Below are 23934 nucleotides of genomic sequence, written 5' to 3'. Positions count from 1 at the left end.
ACAGAAACCACATTGTTACAGATAAGTGTAAAGAAATACCTTTCGTTTTATTGTTGGGTAGTAGGGAAATAAACCAGAGAAATGAGTGGCTAGGTGCACTTGGGGCATGCTTTTAGCTCTCGGAGAACCACCAGACTCTCAGTTTCTATTGAGATCTTGTAAATGTGTGGCATGCTCCTAGACCTGCGCCATGTGCAGTAGAACTGGAGATGCCAGGCAGGAATGCCAGAGAATACTCGGCATGCACAGGCAGATGAGAGGACGGGTATGGGCAGTATGAGAGCTGAAAGCAGACACTGGGTGCACCAAACTGCTCTTTTGTATGTTGAATGGGAATTATTTTTATTTATCCTAAGAAATACATGCTAATGTGATTTGTATCACTGCTAGAATGATGTTTAACATGTCTAGTGGAGGCGGTAGACGGCCTTTAATTTCCATCATAAGTAAAATTACTTTAAAAATTTAAAAAGAGATGCACATCTCTCTGCAATCCCCTTAAACTCTGATTTTGTCAGATGCTGGACTTTGCTTCCTAGTGCCTCTTGTCACACAGTAAAGGGCCTGCGATCCATTCTCAGACAATTAATAGCAACAGTCAATGATGCGCTGCAATACCTATGCTGAAACACTATGGGGGTCATTTATCTTTATTTCATTATCATTATATCATTTTATGTCGCCTTGCTATTTTTGCGCCTTTTTGGGGACATTTTGAAATGTCCGTCGAACATTTGTTTTTTGTCAGTAAGATACATTTATGTTCTATTCCAGATGTGCTAAATGTCGCAAATGACATTAATCATTTCAAATTGTCTCTAAATGGAAAGAAGTGACTTCCGACATTTGTGCAACATTTTTGAGACATTTGTAACACATTTCTCAAAAAGAGATCTTAAAAAAAATCCCTCATTTAACACAAGGAAAATGTGAGATTGATAAATTACCAAAGAAGCAGACGGAAAAACGACGCAAAAACTAGCCAAAACAAACAGAGATAAGATAAATGACCCCGAATGAGTGTTACAAGAGTAAGGCCCCTTCTCCACTGGCGTTTTTCACGCGCGAGTTCTGCGCGTGCATTTGACGCGCAGAACTTGCATTGCACTCTGTCCCATTGTATTCAATGGGTCTTTCTTCATTTGCGTTGTTTTGCACGCGCGTGCTTGCGTTCGTTTGCACGCGCGTCAAAATCGCAGCATGCTCTATTTTTGCGAGTCACGCGCAATTTTCACGCCCCATTCAAGTCTATGGAGATGCATCAAGAACGCATTGCACTCGCAATCATTGCAAGTGCAATGCGAGTGCAATGCGTTTTAAACGTAAGGGTTGCTAGGTGACCAGAATAACAGTATTTCCCCTGCTCGCGAACGATCATTTAATTAAAAAAACACAATGAAGAACAGTGAAGAATAGAATAAAACCAGTGAACACAGTGAAAACAGTGACCACAGGATCATTTAAGAGAAAAACACAGTGCAGAACACAGTGCAGAATAGATTACAGATGTTCGGCACATCTGCTTACTTGTCGGGAGATACGCGCGGAGCGGTGCGAACAAAATAGCATGTGAAGAACAATATATATGTGTGTAAAGAACACATTGCAGATGTTTCCATACATCTGCAATGTCTTCTTCACACATATATATTGTTCTTCACATGCTATTTTGTTCGCACCGCTCCGCGCGTATCTCCCGACAAGTAAGCAGATGTGCCGAACATCTGTAATCTATTCTGCACTGTGTTCTGCACTGTGTTTTTCTCTTAAATGATCCTGTGGTCACTGTTTTCACTGTGTTCACTGGTTTTATTCTATTCTTCAATGTTCTTCACATCTGCTAACTTGTCGGGAGATAATATACGCGCGCGGAACAGTGAAGAATAGATCGCAGATGTTTGCAACTTATCAGAAGACATTATTTTTCAATTAAATAAAACATTTTATTCCCAAACCTTGGTCCCTTTGAAAAAGTCCCATTGACTTAAAAAAACGCGCGTGAAAAACGCACCGAAAACGCAAAAAAACGCGAACAAAAATGAAACAAAAACGCAGCAAAAACGTCAGTTTTTCACGCATTGCACCCTGACGTGAAACGCAACGCTAGTGTGCAAGAGGCCTAAGGCTGATTGCACAAGAGAGAGTTTGGTCAGGCAAACCTGCTGTGTGTGCTTGCCGGAATGACTGGCTCATACACTGAGCAATGAAACTGAAAAGACAAGCTAAGTTCTGACTGTTCAACATTCAGCCCGGTCACTTGACTGATTAAACTCGCTCGGATGAAATTGGCCTTAACCACTGGGATTTTTTCTTTAGACAGAGATAATGCATTTCCTATGTTGGTAAAACACCAGAAAATGAAAACCAATGGAGACAAATTGGTTGTTGTTTGTCCATAAAACTCTCTGTGGATAGATTCTGAGATCCTGGAAACATTGTGCCTCAAGGGATCAAACTGTGTAGGCCAAGTACTTAAAACACTTCTGTTACAATACTGCTATAAACATTTTCCAACAATTTACAAATTACAGTACAACTTGTATCAAAGATGTCACCACTTACATTTGTGTTTATTCAACACTGAATATCTTAGCGTTAAAGTCGTACCACTTACTGTTAACTTATGGTATGACATGTGCAAGAAATAGAGCAACTATTCGTAATTTAGGGGAAAAAAAGGAAACTTTCCATCGATGTAATGTTTTCTCTATCTGTACATGTATAGTTAATATGATGGCTATAGGTTACCTTATTTTTAAAGGTTGGACTTTTTAATTTACACTGCTATTCTTCACTGAATCAGGTCTGATTGAACTGGAATGGGTAACATCCGAAATAAGATGCTTCCAAGTTCAATGAGACCCTTCAGGGGAGAACAATACTGAAATAAGGAAAGTTAAAATTTAAGTGATGAGAATATGGTATTTTGTTATTTTAGGCATACAGGCAGTCCCCAGGTTACGTACAATATAGGGTCCGTCAGATTGTTCTTAAGTTGAATTTGTATGCAAGTCGAAACTGTATATTTTATAATTTTAGTTCTAAACAAAAAAAAATTTTTGCCCCAGGGACAATTAGATTTTCAAAATTTTAGTTGAAATGGGACCAAAGATTATCAATAAAGCTTCATTACAGACACCTTACAGATGATCATTGCAGTCTGGGACTTAAGTAACGCTTCCAGAGAGCTTCACCAGAGGTCACAGTGGGCAGAGGGGTCCGTCTGTAACTATGGGTCGTCTGTAAGTCGGGTGTACTTAAGTAGGGGACCGCCCGTATTGTAGTTTAAACATTAAGGAAACCTTTCCCGGAACATCAGATTTTACAATATTGCTTGATGAACTGTGATATTAGGTTTTTACCAATTTCTTCTTTCTGCCCATCTGTGGGGTGCCAAGCCATATCACGGAGAATGGGTCTAAACCAAAAGTAGTCATACAGTCATTAAAAAGGACAGCACCTTTGATGTATACAAATCTTATTACCCACTATTTGAAGAATAAACTAGACCAGTGGTGGCGAACCTATGGCACTGGTGCCAGAGGCGGCACTCTGAGCCCTCTCTGTGGGCACCCAGGTCATCACCCCAGCATGAACTTCACCAGACAGGACTCAAAGAATCTTCCTACAGAATCTTCCTACAATGATAGGGGAATCTGGCCTCCTCCTTTCAACTGTGTTGGTGTCTTTAGGAGGCTGAACGATTGAAAGTTGTCAAAGAACAAGGAGAAATAAATTACTGCTTAAATTGCTGCGCTGGCACTTTGCAATAAATAAGTGGCTTTTAGTTGAAGTTTGGGCACTCAGGCTCTACAAGGTTCGCCATCACTGACCTAGACTATTGTAATAGCATAATGTATGCGGTGATTCCAATATTATACAGAGAAGGTAGACCTATTGTATATTTGGAAAATAGACTTGATCAACATGTTAAGCAAGTAAAAGGGGGTTATCTACAAAAAATATAAGTCATTGTGTGGGCCTGACCACTTTCCACCCTATGATTTGAGAGAATATGGTAAATAAGGACTGCACTGTCCGTCATGTCTTTGTGGTAAATTTTGGTGAAAAACTTCATAAAAATACCTTTAGACACATCTGTGTCTAAACAATAATTACTGAGGTCTAATGGATCCGTTGTAATGTTCATTAATTTGGACTTTTGATAGCACTGCAGCTCTCGTCCAACCTTATGCTCATATAATGAAAGCATGGACACTAACGGAAGCCAATTGATAATGTTAATTGATACATTAGACTTATTTTACTGACGGGAGATAACACAGGTGTAAATTACGGTAGGCCATCGATCAATACAAAACAACCTAATAATGATTTCACGGGTTTTAGGAACAAGGCATAGACTGAGAATATGTTTTGCTCAGTGTCCGCTGCCTCCTCCACTGTCTAACTAGACCTTAGGGTCAATAGCAGGTGACTGCTGCAGCCATCTACATTTCATCACTGTTGCATATCAGTGGACATGGCCTTGTTGCTGCAGCCAGTGTTTGGCTGCAGCAGTCATAAAGTTGACAAACCAGGGAGGAAGCAGCGGACACTGAGCAAGGCAGTGTTGTAGGTTCAGGAGGTAAGTATTACTCGATTTTTTAGCACATTCCTAGCTCGACAAATTATTCAAGGGTGCAACACCATGGGGTGAGTTTGGAGCAGGTTATGCATTATATAATTGCTGATAGCTGAGATTATACAATTTCTATATTGCAACTTTCAGTTACAAAATTCTAAAATTATGCAGTACACAATTATGGGAACTATACAAGGCAAAGCTAATGTACACACATTGTATAGATTTTATTTTCTAGGTTTATTTAGCAAATATTAAACTATTTACAATAATACATTTAATTCTTTACTATTTTATATCGTCTTGTTTTATTTTTCCACAGCAATTACGTCATGAAAACTTGGTAAATTTATTAGAGGTCTGCAAGAAAAAAAAGCGCTGGTATCTAGTCTTTGAATTTGTTGACCGCACAGTACTTGATGACCTTGAACAGTTTCCAAATGGGTTAGATTTCAACAGAGTTCGAAAGTATTTATTTCAAATAATAAGAGGGATTGGATTCTGCCACAATCACAATGTGAGTAGCAAAATCGCATAGCAATTTTTGTAAATGAGGTTTAAATCAAAGCAATGTTGACTCCATGTAAAATTAATGTTAAAGCCAGATGTGAAAGCAGCCGAACATCACACTCACATAGCATTTTCGTAAATGTGGTGTAAACATGGTTGGGGCAGATTTACTTACCCGGTCCATTCGCGATCCAGCCGGTATTCATTAAAGTAGTTCCTCTGCCGTCCACCAGGTGGCGCTGCTGGGCTGAAAAGCATCTGAACGCACTGGAGTTCACCGGGCCGGGCTGAGTGAAGGTAAGTGCAAGCTCCGCAACAGATTTTTTGTTTTAAATGCGGTGGTTTTTCCGAATCCGTCGGGTTTTCGTTCGGCCACGCCCCCCGATTTTCATCGTGTGCATGCCAGTGCCGATGCGCCACAATCCGATCGCATGCGCCAAAATCCCGGGGCAATTCAGGGGAAATCGGCGCAAATCGGAAATATTTGGGTAACACGTCGGGAAAACGCGAATCGGGCCCCCACTGTGTGAACAAAGCCTAACATTGTGCTGACATAGTATTTATATAGATGCAATGTAAACATTATGTTCACGTAAATGCTCTGCAGACATCGGGGGTCATTTACTAAGGGCCCGATTCGCGTTTTCCCGACGTGTTACCCGAATATTTCCGATTTGCGCCGATTGTACCTGAATTGCCCCGGGATTTTGGCGCACACGATCGGATTGTGGCGCATCGGCGCTGGCATGCACGCGACGGAAATCGGGGGGCGTGACCGAACGAAAACCCAACGTATTCGGAAAAACTGCCGCATTTAAAAACCAAAAATGTGTCGCTTGGGAAGCGCTTACCTTCAAATGGTCCAGCTCGGTGTATTCCGGTGCGTTCAGATGATTTTCAGCGCAGCAGCGCCACCTGGTGGACGGCGGAGGAACTACCTTCATAAATCCCGTCCGGACCCGAATCCTGTTCAGAGAACGTGCCGTTGGATCGCGAATGGGCCGGGTAAGTAAATCTGCCCCATCATGTTCCTATTGTGCTTACATAAACACAATGTTAACATGGTGTGAACACTGCCTAATACCGTAACATGTTCACATAACATTTGCATAAACATGGTGTAAACATCCCACTGACATTGCTTTTACATAAACTAAGTTTAAATCAACACAATGTAAACTTCAACTTATAAAGGTGAGAAAACCAGTGAAGTGATAACTCATGACCTGGAGCAATATAGTCTGGGCTATTTTACTCCCCCAGGTATAGAGTTTATTCTTGGCGTATAATGTGGCCAGGGCCAGACTATACCTGGGCTCCATGTTAGACGGGGATATTCTGGCCCAGAGTGGTATAGTTTGGTCTAAGCTATGTTGTACCTGGGATATACTCTGGCCTAAGACAATATTATACCAGGGTATAATCTGGGACAGGGATGTTGCAGGAAACAGCTCTATCGGCTGGATAGCAGAACTGCACTCAATGGGTTACTTATCATATGCCACATCCAGCTGCACTGGTGTACAACTGCGCTATTACCAGCGCTTGAATGGTTGCAGGCAATAGCACTCTGCAGGCAGCCCACTCTGCTGCTGAACGTGTCCCCCTAAAAAAGTCCATCCACACACACAGAGTTATCTGCTTTTTTGTCCATTGCAAAAGTAGTACTGGAGCACTGTTATTGCAAACTCCTATGCAGATCAATTACTATTGATGTATCCTATGCACAATAATCGGTCTCCAAATCTTTGTGTCAACTGAAAGACAATTCAGACCATTTATTATGCATTTTCTCTCCCCTCAGAGCTGTCAAGTATGTTTACTCTAGCTGTTTTCTGTATTGTTTCTAGATTATCCATCGAGACATAAAACCTGAGAACATCCTGGTTTCACATTCAGGGGTGGTAAAGCTGTGTGATTTTGGATTTGCACGTACATTGGCTGCTCCAGGAGAGGTGTACACAGATTATGTGGCCACCAGATGGTACAGAGCACCAGAACTTTTGGTTGGGGATATCAAGTATGGCAAGTAAGACCTACAGATAATAAACGGAAGGGAAGTTTAACATTTTGCAATGTGTCTTGTCTTGTAGGACTGATATGAGTTGTCATTGTGGTTTTAGGGCTGTTGATGTGTGGGCCATTGGCTGTTTGGTTACAGAAATGCTGACTGGAGAACCACTTTTTCCTGGAGATTCTGATATTGACCAGTTGTATCACATAGTAAAATGCCAAGGTAAGACACAGTAAGAAATGTTAGATATACCACACAAATTAATGGCAAAAAGATACACTGTATCACAACTTGTAGATTTTTCTTGCTGTCTGAGGATCCTGTTTATTTTTGTTCTCTTGGCCAGGTCTACTGTAGTCTTATCCAGCAATGGACCTTGGCTGCTAAATGATAATGTGATGTGAGCTATAATACAATGTACTATCTTTAAAAGCAATAATGATTTGTTGTAGGAAATCTGACTCCACGCCTGCAGGAGCTGTTCTATAAGAATCCACTGTTTGCTGGGGTAACTTTGCCAGAGATTAAAGAAGTTGAACCACTTGAGAAGAGATATCCTAAACTCTCTCCTGTTATCATAGATTTAGCCAAGGTAACTATTATCATTCATAATTTTCAGCATAATAATCTGAGTTTAAAAATACAAAAAAAGTTCCAGCTCATCGCAACCCCTAGAAGACTTCTCTGGTGCACAGTATAGCTTAATCATGTTTCTTCCATGACCCAGAATGGGGGCATCAACAAGAAAATCAACGTTGAAGTCAGATGTAAATGGGTTGTAAAAAGTCACAGAGGCGGAGACCTCCACACTGAAGCCAAGCTCTCCCCACCTCAGATTCATCCCCTTTGCTGTTACTCATGTCCCTGCCTCCAGAGACATCACTAACTGGCCCTCATGAAGCTTGGTGGATAATAATCACTGTCAATCACTAGGGAGGAGAACTTGACTTTAGTACTGAGCTACCATGCTCCATGACTTTATATATCCAATTTACATTTCACTTCAAACCTGATTTTCTGGGTGATGCTGGGCCATGTAAGAAACATCATCTGGAAGGTGATTAGCTTTGTAATAATATAATAGTACCCCTCCTTGATGTCTCAAACTAAAAAAACAAGGATATAAATGGTTTAATGTTAAACTCTTCCAAAAAAAACTATACATCAATCCATGTTGCCTGCAGAAGTTTTTTACTTAGATTTTCTGAAGTTTTCATGTAGTAGTTCTTTGACAACCTTTTAGTCATTATAGTTGGGTACGACTTTGTGATTCTTGTCCCAAACTATAAAAACTCGATGAAAATGTAGTGTATTATAGTTGACAAAGGTATCCTTTAGGTGGATCAACACAGAAGCCACAAAAGTAGTGTAAACAGAGCCTTATGTTGACAATATTTATTATGATATATTGCATTAGCGATAAAGAATGGTTCCTAGAAAAAGAATAGAGAGGGACTAGCCAGCTACATCACTATATCACCTTCATTGCATACTCCTTGATATTCTAAAGCATTTGCAGAAACGTATACATTTAAATGACATCCACCATACACAATCTAGCATAATAAACCAGGGACACTTAGGCCCCTTCCACACTAGCGTTTTTCACGCGTGCTTGCTTTTGACACGCGGAACTTGCATTGCACTTTGTCCCATTGTTTCCAATAGGCCTTTCCTCATTTGCGTCTTTTTTCACGTGCATGCGTGCGTTTGTTTTGACGCACGTCAAAATGGCAGCATGCTCTACTTTTGCGTTTCACGTGCGTTTTTCCCGCCCATTCAAGTCTATAGAGACGCATCATTGTGCAATGCAAGTGCAAGTGCAAGCGCAGCAAGTGCAATGCGAGTGCAATACGTTTTAAAGGGATGGGTTGCTAGGTGACATGAATAAGAGTATTTCCCCTGCTCGAGATCGAGCATTTAATTAAAAAAACACAATGAAGAACAGTGAAGAATAGAATAAAAACAGTGAACACAGGATCATTTAAGTGAAAAACACAGTGAAGAATAGATTACAGATGTTCGGCACATCTGCTTAGTTGTCGGGAGATACGCGCGTAACGGTGCGAACAAAATAGCATGTGAAGAACAATATATATGTGTGAAGAACACATTGCAGATGTATGGAAACATCTGCAATGTGTTCTTCACACACATATATAGTGTTCATTGTGTTTTTTTTATTAAATGCTCGATCTCGAGCAGGGGAAATACTCTTATTCATGTCACCTAGCAACCCATCCTTTAAAACGCATTGCACTCGCATTGCACTTGCTGCGCTTGCATGATCCTTAAATGATCCTGTGTTCACTGTTTTTATTTTATTCTTCACTGTTCTTCACATCTGCTAACTTGTCGGGAGATAATATACGTGCGGAACAGTGAAGAATAGATTGTAGATGTTTGCATACATCTGCTAACTTATCAGAAGACATTCAGAAGACATTCTTTTTCAATTAAATAAAACATTTTATTCCCGAACCATGGTCTCTTTGAAAAATGCTCGAGTCTCCCAAGAAAAACGCGAACAACACGCACGTGAAAAACGCAAAACCGCTAATGACTCCAAGGAAAAATGGATCAAAAACACAGCCAAAAACGTCAGTTTTTCACGCATTGCACCCTGACGTGAAATGCAACGCTAGTGTGGAAGGGGCCTTACTCATAAATCCAGGCACTGTAACTGTGGTAATCTTCTTATATTTGTTATCCATGGCCTCCTTCGTTCCAGAAGGGCTGTGGGGGGTTTCACCAGAACCCCTCCATGCTGTAGCTCCACAGGCTATTACACTGTGCAGGAGCTGTTCCCTTCTATCTGTGTATGATTACAGGCAGAAGGGAGAGACAGTGTAACAGCCTACAAAGCTGAAGCCATAGGGGTTCTGATAACCCCCCAATAGCCCTTCAAACTCATTAGCGTAATTATAATAGTTGAAGGAAGGAGGACATGGATAACAAATATAAGAAGATTACTTCAGTCACAGTATCTGGATCTATAATTAAAAATGCTTGATTTTGATGATAGATTTGTGTTAGATAGTGTTTGTTAAACGTAAGGTAACTCATTCCAGAAACAGCACATCAGGAAACATGTGACATATTGTTGAAAATGATGTGCAAGTTTACGTGTGAATCTTGCAAACCTCACTAAACCTCTCAAAATAGCCTGCTTTTCACAAGGTACAATTTATACTGGATACAAATTAGCATCTTATTAAACTTGTAAAGTCTTGTTAAAGTATTTAAACAATTAACACAGATTCTGTTTCCAGAACTGTTTACAAATTGATCCAGACCAAAGGCCATCATGTACCACTTTGCTGCAGCACGAGCTGTTCAGGAAGGATGGCTTCTCCGAGAGGTGGGTGTGAAGTCCATTGGTATCACAGTAATGAGGCTGGATGATGTATTGGGGCTATGTACTGAGATACCACTATTACTGAAACTTTAGAAATGTCAGGGACTGGCAATAATTTTATTAGGCTTCCAGAATTCCACCGATTTACTTTTTGGATACATGGAATGGATAGTCACAGGCACTTCTCGTATTTCCATTAGCATGGCACATACATGTTGGCTGTTGAATTCATTTGGAAACAAAGACTGGAAAGACTAAAGATAGCTCTGTTCACCACATAGTGGCCATGTTGGGTACTGCAGCTCAGCTCTTATTCTAGTGAAAACAACATGTAGAGAAAGAAATGTATAAGCTGTAAAGTCCTCTAGATATCTGGAGCAAATCTAAAAAAAGATGGCAAAAAATTCTAGTTTCTGTAGTAACTTTAAGTCACATAAACAACAATTGACAAAGCGAGAATTATACAACAGAATGTAAATGGGATTTTAATTCCATCCCCCGTGTTACAAGTGTAAATCATTGCTTGTTAGCCACAGCTGCCTTACTATTCGGTACTTGGCATTTATTATCTTATAATGCAAATATTATGGGTTATTAAAAATAAATACATAATAAAACAGTAAGATTTGAAATTAATGGAGCAGGAAACTCAAGATATGCATTTCAGATCACATGGTGAAATCATCAATTCTGTCATTCTTAAAAGGTTTGCACAGGAAGTCAGTTCCAAAGTCCAGAAACTTTCTAAAGACAATCCATCACCACCCAGAAAAGTCAAAAACTGCAAAAAAGATGATTATCCAGGAGAGAAGAAAGCATTGGCCATACAGGTAAACTATCTGAACACATGTATATTCCTTTTACCATACATCTGAACATATGTATATTTATTTTACTATAAAATTACACATTTTATATAAATTTAGATAATCTGTAGAGCAAAACAAGGACAATTAGCTTTCATTAAAATGATTTTTCATATAAATCGAAAACTACTGTGCTCGCTGTTAGGCTGAATTCACACAACGGTCGGGGGAGGGGGCGTATGAACGGCCGCAAGCTTGCAGCCTACAAATGTCCCCCATAGGCGGCAATGACAGCACGAAGCGATACGGTGGCGCACACGTGCGGTACCCTATAGCACCATACACATTAAAAGATAGGACATGTCCGGCGCAATGCCATATCCCCCTATGGCTACAAACGCCTGCACAAGTTATTTGAACATCGATATGGACAATCTTAATCTTTATAAAATTACATCTTTTTTGAAGAGAACGAATATATAAAACTTGCTATAAAATTAAACAGCAATACATTCTTGTATTTGGGATCTTTACCATAGTAAGGCCTCATGCACAAGAACACATGCTTTTTCCTGTTCTGTATATAAAGCTGTATTTTGGCCATAAATACGGGCCGTTTCTCGCCTATATGAGCACGCATGTCACTGTATATGTACCGTATCCGTATAAATTACGGTGATCTGGTAAATGATGGCTAGCTAACTATTGGCTGGCTGATAGAATGCATCTCCCACTGGTTCTTGTCTCCCTGGACACTGCACATATATACAGCATATGGTGCACAACTGTATGCAGCACGTATGCAGCCTGTAATTTTTACTTTCCCATAGAATTCTATGGGGTGAACAGAACGGAAATACTTGAGAAAATAGGATACACTCTATATTTTTTTTATTAGTCTTGCTCATGGTAATGTACATTGCAGAATATGGCCATTAAAATAAATGGCAGTATTGCGCATTGTAATGAATGGGACTATATACTACACGTATATACAACCGTTTTCATACATTTTTATGGTATAGAAGTAGGTATAGAAGTTTTCCAGTCCAAGTTGTAAAAGATCAGCAGGGGTTATGGTAAGGTTAGAAGGTGCCAGTTGCATAGTTAAGGAGGACCTGTCACCTGTAAAACAGCACTAGGAGTTGCTTACTAAAGTAAGAAGCTCCTAGTGCTACAACAGTCCCTGCAGTGTTACACCGCTAGCTATACGGGAAACCTCCGATTATACTAGAAGACACTGCCGCAATGTACTCTCAAAACGGTCCTGCGTATTCATGAGGGGGCGGTCTGAGGCACTTCCTCTTCCAAGGGCTGCACCGCCCACTTCATAGTTCGGTGTTGACTGCGAAGTCGTGCGACAGCCACCGCCACAAATCCAGCCCCCTCATAATACGCTGGACCACTTTGAGAGCGGCCCGGCGTTTCTAGTGTACATAGAGGCAGTGTCTGCTAGCGTTATCGGAGGTTTCCCATAAAGCTTGCAGTGTAACACTGCTGCGTCTGTAAGCTGCTCCTAGCGCCGTTTTTAAGGCTACTGTACTGTACATTATAAACTTATTAATTACACATTTATGGCAGGTTACAGGAAACAGATAAAATATCTCTATGAACCTGTTTAATCTTATACAATTTTCATGCTTTCCTTATAGGACTTTAACATAGAAGCTAAAGGAAAAGATGCAAAACCTTTAAAAGTCAAGATAATTAAAATGGACACTGATAGGAGTGAGAAGAATGATACGGCATCTAACACTAGCACTTTATTTAACGCATCCAATCAGAACAGAACATCGCCTTATGTCACATTGAAAGAATCAAGCACCAGCCTGGATCATCAAAAAAGCCCATGTAGCATAATTCCCCCAATTAGTTACAACCTTACTGCCATCTCTCCTCATCTAATATCCTCAAACAATGCATCATCCGTCTGTAGCCACGTTAGCTTCAGGTAACGTGAGAGGATACTTTTACCCTCCCCTGAGCAGCTCTATAGACTACTATACTGTAATAGAACATTTAATGTTACATTTTAAGAAATAGGATTAGAGTTTTTCATCTTAGTGGGGGTATCCAATTATATACTGTAATTTGCAGCAATGAATACAGTATACTATAAGGACCTTTTACCACCTTCACATAGTGCAACTATTGAGTTCTGAATGAGTTCTTGACTAGACCATGATCTATAATGTTTCTTCTATCCCCCACTAATCCTAAGTAATCAATGTAATTTGTAGATCTCTTGTGTCAGATGGGTGGAGCCAAGCTGTTGCTTCCTAGTTAGCATATCATTACTCAATATGCTATTTCGGATCTCTCCCTTTCTACTACAACGTACTGAGAACGACCTCCAAGTTACTAGGTGTATTACTAAAAGAATTAGACATCACCATTTCTCTGCAAATGTTGGGCATCCCTTTATAAACTAACATTGCGCGTGCTGTGCTGTTCTGGAGATTAGGAATCAAAATATAACAAGTTACTTGAAGAATGAATGGTGTAAGTTAAGTGAATTATTTTCCCAGTGTCAATAGATGTATTATTGGTTCTGTCAACTCTGATCAGACAGACCCAACAACTGCTCACACCCAGTTGTCCATTTATTCATACATATCTAGCTTATATAACAATATAACTGCACAGAGAGAGAAACAGAGTTTTTTAAGAAAATCTGCTTTGGAATGTATATAATAGGGGGCATACAATTGCTTTACTACAAGGCAATAATGCTAGTAGTTGTACTAGAGACAGTTAATGTCCTCTGTCTTGATTGAACGCTGATGTTATGTTTATTACTAGTTTACTAGTATGTAATATGTATGTTTTTATATTTACTTAAAGGGGCGAAGAAAGGGGAAAGATGTTTGTCAGTTCTTTAAAAAAAAATGGAGGGAAGCCCTCCCCTGGTTACAATACAAACGTTACAACACTGGTAAGTTTATGTTTCTTATCCACAAATTAAAAGTATATGTTGTATTTTACATAAAAAACGAATGATTTTGGTACTTAGGTCAGGGCCAATGAACACAGGTTTGAACTGTTATATTGAAGAGAAAAGCAAACTAATTCTTAAAGGAAGTCTCTTAATAGATTTAACACAAGCAGTAGACATATAGCATCTGCATGCAGTGTTTTGAAAAGCAATTCAACGGCTGCAAAAAGGAGCTTAACCCCATTGCGTATGTAAATGATTGCCGCAACAAGTGCTGCAGATTCACAGGCTGTTACAGTGTGCAAGGAGGACTTCCCCCTCCCTCTGTGTGATGTAACTTCCTGTGCTGCAGTGAGATAGAGAGAGGGGAAAGTGCTGAGGGAACAGAGGGGGAGAGGGAGACATCCTGTGAATCTGCAGCATGGAGGGGCTCTGGGAACCTCCCTGTAGCCTTTCAGGCTGAATAGCATAATTTTTAAAGTTCATTTTAGATAGAAGGAGGCAGAAAATATCAGAAGATTATCACAATTACAGTGCCTGGGTCTATGAGTAGGTGTCCTTGGTTTATCCAGGCTTCATGATAGATTTCTTTTAGGGTTTTTCCTGAAAACATGTCCCCTATACATTATCAGTATATTTGCTGTGCCCAAACTTACATAAAACTGATCACTGTTAAAGCTGTTGTCCATTATTTTTTATTGATGGCCTATCCTCAGGACACCAAGCCCCCACAATGATGAGCAATTTGGCCTGGCAGAAAACAGTATTGAGTCAGGTTCTTTGTTATATGCAGTGGCATGCACAGCATCCATTACTCTGCTTTGAAGTTCGCTTTAAAGTTCAGATCTTGATTTTACCCTCAGGATGCCCAGCATATACTTGGAAGGCTACAATATATGTAAGGGGTATATTACCCTGTTTAAATGAATGGTTTTGCATAAATGTTACATTACAAGTACTTAAAGCACATTTCAATGCAGATTGGCAATGACAAGAGTCCTCTTCAACTGAACAAGAAAAAGTGGGAGTTCTCAAGAGCTGACATGAGACTACCAGAGCTCAGCTACGGACACTTGCCCGAATTGAAGAGCACAGATGTTAGCACTCTTTACAGTGGTGAGTACTTGATTGTCATGTTTCCTTAAAGATTTCCATTCTGATTGAGGGTTCACGCGTTCAGCTAAAACTGCATCACAATCAGTTTTGATGTGGTCAGATTAGAAGGGGAATCAAGGAGTACGGGGGCATGCTGTGGCCCAATCGCATATGTGTTTCTATGGAAACGCTTGTTATCGGTACCCAGCGTCTTGTATTGTTTAAATAAAAGTGCAGGTTACCAATAGCAAACATAGAAACCTATATGTTATCAGGCTGTGGCATGCCCCCTTGAACTTTGATTACACTTCTAAACAGAATTAAAGCAGTAACTATAGGTCTATTTTGTTAGCTTAAAGGTGCATTCACATGGCGGTGTGCCTGCCGTGCGGGCATACCGCCTTCGCTGGAGAGGAGGAGGTGGCCCCTCCATAGGAAACAGCGGCGCACACCCGCAGGCTCTATCTTTTCCCGTTGTGCGGTGCAGAACGGTGCCACACATGTGTGTTACTGTACCGCCGCCAGGCCGCCATTGCCGTCTATGGGTCCCCATATGGGCGTCTGAATGTACTCAAACAGGTAAAAGACATGAACTGCACCTTAAAACTACTGATAGCAATGTGGAAAAATAGTTTTAACTGCAACATGACACAAAATCTGAGCTAGGCCCAGAAAATCCTATAGGCTCCATTCACATGTGACGTTTGAATTGCCTTTAGAAATATAATTCAATTGCAACAGGGAGGGGCTTGGGCAGATCGCATATGCCCCTGGCTGGACAAAGTAGATGCCTGTCAACCTATGCAGATACATAGGCTGACACTTCTAATGCACTGCAATACATGGTTATTGCAGTGCATTAGTATGAACTAGTGATCATATGATGGTATTGTAAAAACAAAAAAAAGTACAAAAAATAAAAATAAAATTCATTACAATGTCCCAAAAGCCCCTAACACATATAAAACAAAAAATTCAAAAAAGTGGAAAAAAGTTTAAAAAAACACAACATTATGAGTCTCAAAAGTCTCAGTCTATAAGAATATAAAAAACGGTTATTCCCGATGGTGAACCATGTAACTGAAAAATGCACTCGAATGTCCAAATAACCACTTTTTTGCCCTTTCACAACACATAAAAAATGCAATGAGGCAGCACTCCAGTAAGTATAAAGGTGATCTTTATTCACCCATGGCAAAATAAGGTGCAACGTTTCAGCTCATCCATAGAGCCATTATCAAGCTTGGCTCTATGGATGAGCTGAAACGTTGCACCTTACAAACCGGTGGATCAGGTTTGTTGGAGGCATGCACCCACCATTGGACTTGATCCATTACACTCGCAGTGCTGCTCCACAATGGGACTTTTTGCTAAAAAATATAATAAAAACTGATCTAAAGATCACATAGTCCCAAAAATGGTAGCAATAAAAAACGTCAGCTCGCCCTGGAAAAAAATACACCTTAGACAACTCCATACTTCTAAGTATGACCAATTTGTCATGCTTGTGCAGCGCTGCGTAGTCTGTGTGCGCTATATAAATAAAGAATTATTATTATTATTATTATTAAGTATGAAAAAGTTATTAAAGCAAGAATATGGTAATGGGGGTACAAAAAGTTTTGATTTTTGGTCAAATCTATTAACACCTAATAAAACCTATATAAATTTGTTATCCCTGTGATCGTACCAAACCAAAGAAAATATTAGAGATGCTATTTGGAGTGTACAGTGAAAGACATAAAAACAGAGCCCACAAGAAAATGGCGCAAATGCGGGGTTCTTCAATATTACCGCATATTGAATTATATTATCATTTCCCAGCACACAGCATGGAATATAAAATACCATCACTAGGAAGTACAGTTTGTAACGCAGAAAACATCACACAGCTCTGTACACAGAAAAATTAAAAAGTTATTAATATTTGAAAGTGGGAAGCGATAAATAGAAAGTAAAATGGAAAAAGCCCATCAGGGACAAGGGGTTAAAATGCCCCCTATACCACATGATAAAAAGTGTACAAATTCTCAGGGATAAAGGTAACTGAGGCCACGTTCACATGTGGCATTTTGGTTGCATTTAGAAACGCAATCCAAAGGCTCAACTGATAATCACAGATATTTGGGTAACATTGCGTTTATTTAACGTGTTGGAAACACAAAGTAAATGCAGTTTTACCTCAAGATGCGATTGCAGGTAGAGCCTTTGGATTGTGTTTCAAAACACAACCCAAATGCCACGTGTGAACATGGCCTCAGGTGCTCTACAAACACGTCATGGCACCTGAATACTATACTGCCCTACAAAAGCTCAAAGGCTCCTTCCCCTCCGCGCTTCGCCATGTGCCCTGACAGCTGGTTACATCCACATGTGGGGTGTCCTCTTACTCGGAAAAACTTCACATTATATCCTTAGATGCATTTTCTACTTTTATTCAGTTTTGTGGGTAAATTTTGTGTATAATTGAATGTATTAATGATAAATGATAGTGAATTCCAAATCACACCTTCATTTTGTTTGAATTAACAAACTTCCTACCTGCTGTTTTAAATAGTTTGAGGGGTGAAGTTAATAGAATGGGGTGATTTGTGGAGGGTTTCTATTAACAGAACTTCCAAAACAGCTATAGAAATGAAATGCTCCCTAAAATAATTGATTCTAAAATTTTCTTAAAAATTTGAGAGAATGTTGTTCGATTTGTGATCTTTCTAGCGTTGTAAAAAAACAAAAATACACTTTTAAAATGACTCCAACACAAAGCTGAGATATGGTAAATGTTGTAACTTATTTGTGTAGTAAGACTATCAGTTTGAAAAACAGAATATTTTAAAGTTTGAAAATAGCAAATTTTTTCAAAATGTTTACCAAATTCATCTTTTTTCATAAATAAATTCAAAATATATCAACCAAAATTTCCCACTAACTTGAAGTACAAAATCTCATGGAAAAAAAAAAATGAAAAACACTTGGGTAAGACTACATCCACACGATGTATGCCCGCCGTACGGTGGTAGATTTTCTATTAATCCTGGTAAATCTGTTGGACCACTTCCATGATGTAATAGAAGAAAGTAGTAAATGGTTAAAATTATATATAATATGTTATATGAGTTGATATACAAAACTATCACTTCTATGGTGACCTTGACATTGTTTGCCACACTGCAGCCATTTGGCTACTTTTAGCATATTGTTATAACAATGAAATCTCTGAATTGCCATTTAGACTATCAAGGATCAGCAAATCTGATAAGAAAAAACTCAAGTATACATGAAGCTTAAACTAACATTTTCCTTGTTTGAAAGTTTTTAGAGGTTGTTTAATTAAGGAACCGGATATCTAGCCACTGGATGCCTCTGTTGTTTGTGTATTGTGGATCTCCTGGGGGTTATTAGTGTTATGTGGGGAATAATTCCTCCATGCAACTAATAAAGATCATTCATTAACAAGTATTCCCTTCAGGTATGTGCAAAGTAAAGCTTGATTCTACATGCAGCTCCAATGAGGTGAAAATATGTAATAACTTTGTATTTACTTCATTAAAACAAAGAATCTTTACATCCCATACATTGGGAGTTTTCTACCTGCAGCCTACACTTATTATTACTAAAGTATTTCTGTGATGTCAGACAATTTCCTTTTTTCTTCTAGTTCGTAATTCAAAAATGGTAAAGAAAGAAAACAGGACAATACCAGAGTCTCGTATCCCTTCTCTTGCTATGATTGATCTGCATAACACAAGCACAGCCTTGCCGCTGGTAAGATAAACTTATAAACTCCAAGAATCTACAGAGAGAACGGAAAGAAAACCATGTAGCATTCTTTTGTGGTTGTTGAAATAAAAAAAAAAAAAATTTAAATAAAATATGGCATATTAGTTTGCCTTTTTAATAACGAGGTATGATTGTTTCTTACAGTGATGGCATTCAGGGTTTAACTATTAAGACCTCCAGTTATCATAAGAATGAAGGGGCCAAAAACGCCCTATACAGGCAGTCCGCAGGTTATACAATTATGTACATGGTTCTTTAGGTTTGTACTTAAGAAGTGGAATTTGTATGCAAGTTGGAGGATATATGTTTTATAATTGTAGCTCCAGACAAAATTTCTTTTTGTACCAGTAACAATTGGATTTTCAAAATTTTGTGCTGTTATGGGAATAAGGATTATCAATAAAAATGCATTACAGACACCTCACAGATAATTATTGCAGCCTGGGACTGAAGGTGTGTGCCTTTACTTGCCATTCTTTGCCACTCTGATTCCATGAGTTGGTGCCCATCATAGTAACAATGCCACATCGCTGCAGGGCATTTCATTATTGAGGGGGCCATGGCTGCAGGGGATTTTATTACAAAGGGGGTAATGGCTGCAGGGAGTTTCATTATTGAGGGGCCCATGGCTGCAGGCCTTTTATTATTGAGGGGCTAATGGCTGCAGGGCATTTCATTTTTGAGGGGCCCGTGGCTGCAGTTCATTTCATTATTGAGGGTGTCATGGCTGGAGGGCATTTAATTTTTGAGGGATCCATGGCTGCCAGGCATTTCATTATTATGAGGCCATGGCTGCCGGGCATTTTATTATTAGGGTGCCATGGGTGCAGGGAATTTAATTATTATGGGGTTATGGCTGCAGGGTATTTCTTTGTTGACATTTTAATACTGAGGGGATTCTTCTGCTGGACATTTTATTAGTGACAGGGGGCATCTGCTGGACATTTATTAATAAGTGGAGTCATTCTCAACATGTTATTAAATAGTAGCTTCTGTATTTTAAAACCTAGGCTTATACTGAAATCAATATGTTTTCCCAGTTTTTCGTGGTAAAATTAGGTGCCTCGGCCTATACTGGTGTCATCTTATACTCAAGTATATACAGTAATTTATCAGTACATTTTGGACTTATAAAGGAAGGAATTGAAAGCACAGGGTGAACAAACAGTCGCTTCCTTCCATTGGCAGTGGAGTCCTTTCTTCCATTGGAGTCTAGTGTAGTTTGCATTTTATGCTTTAGAATAAGTTAATAAGTATTTCTCATCACTCTCTTTATAAAATAAATTTAAAAAATATTATTAATATATTAATAATAAATTTGTACCCTAACCTTTTTCATTACTATTTTTAGCAGTTTATCGAAAGTTCAATACAAGAACCTATTGACGTCTCAGAAGCAAATTTTCCTCCAGTGGAACATTAACAGAACAATATAAAAGAAGATACAAGGATGTGACATGTCTTTTAAACATGCAACATGACTAAGTGAAGACTTGCGACCAGGATCGGCTTAGGGCCTTATCTAGGACACAGTGTTGCAATTTGCATTCATGACAATACAGTAAATTGCTGTATAAAACCTGTGCTCCTAAGCACTGCATAAAGCTAATGACTGGATAACACATGCTTTGTTCAGTATAGCCTTACCGCTCTGGATATGGGACAGCATTAAACAGGACTGGTCTATATACTAGATCTATGCCCTTTGTAAGGTGGCATTTGATATTTACGTATCATTTCAGTATATTTCCTCATTCGAGAATGCAGCATGTGTAATCAACTCTAGAAAATCATGGAACCTTGACAGATTTTTGGATTAAGTGGTTTTACCAATGAAAAGCATAGTCATTTTTCTTCACAGGTCTGTTTCAGTAAATTCGCCATGGAATGATTATGGAGCATCCTGCGTATGTGTTGCCTTATTCCTATGTTACTATTGTTAAAAATTCATGAATAAATTGAAAATTGAGTTCCATTACCCTTGCCAAAGAGGTTAGATACACACAGTCAGGTACTGTCAGTGTACAGATATAATTGAAGTTATCAGGAACTGTAATGAAAATGCTCCTTTTTTCTGTGAATGGATTTGTCCGCTGGCACAGAAAAACACTGTGCAGATTCTGCTTAAAGGACATCTACCATCATGATGCATTGTAAACCAAGCACACTGACATACGATGCCACCTTTGTCAGGATCCGCTCTTCGTTTACCTTCTTATGCCCTTGTTTTTACAAAACAAAGGCTTCAATAATTATGCAAATGAGTCTGAGGGCCTCCTGCCCTGGGATCCATAGCTGGTCATTTGCATAATTTTTGAAGCCTTTTTTCATAAAAACAATAGGAGGGGACACACATGCATGTCAATGTGCTTGTTTACAATACTTCATCCTGGTTGTAAAATTCTATTAAATTACATGGCACACCGACCAAAATCAGGAAGCCCATGTGAACCTTAGAGTATATCAAAATGGGAGAGCAAAAGTTGGTGGAGACTTCAGAAGAGGATTTTGAGCCTCTTTTCATTAATAGCAGCTTCACAAGAATCCACATTAAAATAGGAGAAAAATATCCTCTGAAAAATATTTGCACTGAAATTAATGGGAGCCTGAGTGGATTTTTAGGTGGCCTTTTCCATGACAAATTCCTCTGTGTGATCCCAGCCTTCTATCATGCAACAATAAAAAAGTAATATTAAGATTGTTTTGTATATTTCATGATTACAGCAAAATACTGAATAAAAAGAGGAAGATTGGAGCTAATATGTTTCATTATAATATGGAGCCTCGTCCCCATGGTTTAATAACCAGTACAGTTATTAAATGTCAATAACTATTCTCTATAGAACAATGGTATTTAATGCAGTCATAAGAAACATTATCTTCCTTATGCTTGTCAACTGTACAATTTATGCCAATAAAGTGATTCTGCTTTATTATAAAGAAAGTTGCAGTACAGAGGATTGGAAGTCTTTTATCATTGTCCTAGCTTCTGGGTTTTTTCTTTAGTATTGCGCACCAATACTTCTTTCCATATACTCACGTATAAGTAAAACGTTATCACTTTGACATAAAAACAAATGTATTTAGAATGGTTATCAGGACTTCTGGTTCTGGCCCAGCATGTGAGACAGGGGAGAGCGGAGCTCCAAAGCGCTACGCCCTGAAGTCACTCCCCCCGCCGCACACACGCAGCAAATCCTTGTGCTTATCGCACTTACCGGCTCCTGTGATCGGAGAATAGAAGGAAGACAGGCAGAGTGAGCCTGGTGATCCCTCGGGCAGTGCGAGTGCAGTGACACGCAATGTGCAGCAGAGAGGAGTGAGGATCTGACGGAGGAAGAAGGTGGTGAGACAGACACCAGCTCACACACTAGCCGGTAGCCGCAAATCAATTATAAGTGCCTGGCAAAGGAGGTGGTACGGAGAATGGTCCCTAATATACAAGAGGCTGTGGCTGCAGCAATAGCAGACTCACTTAGAATGCTGCAAAATGAAATAAAAACCAACACAGACAGGATTGAAGGCACAGAGCAGTGAATATCCTCGCTTGACACAGGTCAAGGCGAAGCAACCTCCGCTTGGTGGGCCTACCTGAAGTCATAACTGGAGCGGCGTTGCATAAAGTAATCGCTAGCACATTGCTGCGGCTTTTGGGCATAGACAACCCAAGACTGGTAGAAAGAGCTCACTGGATTGTTCCGCCTAGGCCTGCTCGCAACCCATCTATGCAACCATCAAGGATGAGGGAGCACCCCAGGCAGGTCATTGCAAAATACCTGAATTATGGAGACAATCAACAAATCCTGAGAGCGTATAGATGACGCAAGGAGCCGGTAGAGATAGAGGGAGCCAAAATTCTAATCTTTTCTGACTACTCGCTGAACTCTTTCCCGATTTATTGACTGAACTCGCCATAAAGTGCTGAGCGTTTAGTGGACTGGGTACAGAACTTTATAAACAGAAGTGGAAATTTAACTGATATATCCGGCTCTTTTGAGAGTTACCCACCCAGATGGTTCCACACGCACCTTTGACGTCCCGAAAGAGGCAGAATCGGCTTTGGGGAGGTTATTCTCCTTGGACGTTATTCTCTTATTCTATAAGGAGCTGTTTGCCTGGATTGACCTACGTAAAGCAGGACTTCATGGGACGTATCGTGAGTAAATGTTATATATAAAAGTTTTATGTATTGGGGCGTGGTCGTGGTGAATCTTAGCCATGCGGCCTTACCTTTACAGACTTTTATTATTTATTTTTTCCTGGAAATAGCTCCGCGCCAGTGATCGCTGGTTGACAGTAGAGGAATTTTACCTGGAACATAGGGCTAGGAGCTATGGGCTCTATACATTCTGGACATAAAGGGAAGTCACCTATGAGAATTCCATGGTGCGGGAGATGCAGTAGTTTGCCTGTTCATATGTATTATACCAAATATTTAGTTAGAATTTATGGGCTTATTGTTTACCATGTACATGCTCTCAATAATCGAACAGAGGTCTCAGTATCAGTTTTAGAGGCCAGTCCTAAAAAACTCATATCTTGGCGACAAATCAATACTATGAGTTGTATTTAGGATCATTTCATGGAATGTTAAGGATCTCTGGACCCCTCAGAAGAGATCATTGGTCTTAACACACTTGAAAAAACGTAAAGCTGGCATAGCTTTAATACAAGAGTCCCATTTAGAACAGGCAGAAACAAAGCTAATGCAAAAAAAATGGGTTGCCACAGACGTCGGAGTCGCAAATTCGAGCAGAAGGGGAGGAGCTCTACTCTTAATTAGCAAAAACTCATGGGTCAAAATTATATCCCACAGCTCAGACTCAGAGGGGCGAATTCTTCATGTCAATTTAG

At 39.6% G+C, this 23934-nt stretch overlaps 1 protein-coding gene across 4 annotated transcripts in view; it reads left to right on the top strand.

Annotated features, from left to right (window-relative positions):
• The window catches only part of CDKL2 (cyclin dependent kinase like 2), a 41495-nt gene extending 19443 nt beyond the window's left edge, over positions 1–22052 (top strand). For 2 of the 4 annotated variants that reach the window (XM_072117230.1, XM_072117222.1), the window contains exons 3-13: positions 4908–5102; positions 6946–7124; positions 7219–7331; positions 7562–7701; positions 10382–10470; positions 11174–11297; positions 12926–13224; positions 14118–14208; positions 15189–15324; positions 18959–19065; positions 20432–22051. In XM_072117230.1, the coding sequence (XP_071973331.1) occupies positions 4908–5102; positions 6946–7124; positions 7219–7331; positions 7562–7701; positions 10382–10470; positions 11174–11297; positions 12926–13224; positions 14118–14208; positions 15189–15324; positions 18959–19065; positions 20432–20503 (1545 nt within the window). In that variant the 3' untranslated portion in view covers positions 20504–22051. Of the gene's footprint in view, positions 1–4907; positions 5103–6945; positions 7125–7218; positions 7332–7561; positions 7702–10381; positions 10471–11173; positions 11298–12925; positions 13225–14117; positions 14209–15188; positions 15325–18958; positions 19066–20431 lie in introns of all 4 variants that reach the window. The other 2 variants (XR_011848949.1, XM_072117242.1) reach the window with 2 other exon arrangements.
• The last annotated feature ends 1882 nt before the right edge of the window (positions 22053–23934 follow it).

This window comes from Engystomops pustulosus, chromosome 1 (assembly GCF_040894005.1).
Source record: "Engystomops pustulosus chromosome 1, aEngPut4.maternal, whole genome shotgun sequence".
Classification (NCBI taxonomy): Eukaryota; Metazoa; Chordata; class Amphibia; order Anura; family Leptodactylidae; genus Engystomops; species Engystomops pustulosus.
The sequence above is the reverse complement of the archived record's forward strand: the minus strand, read 5'-3'. Positions and strand labels throughout refer to the sequence as shown.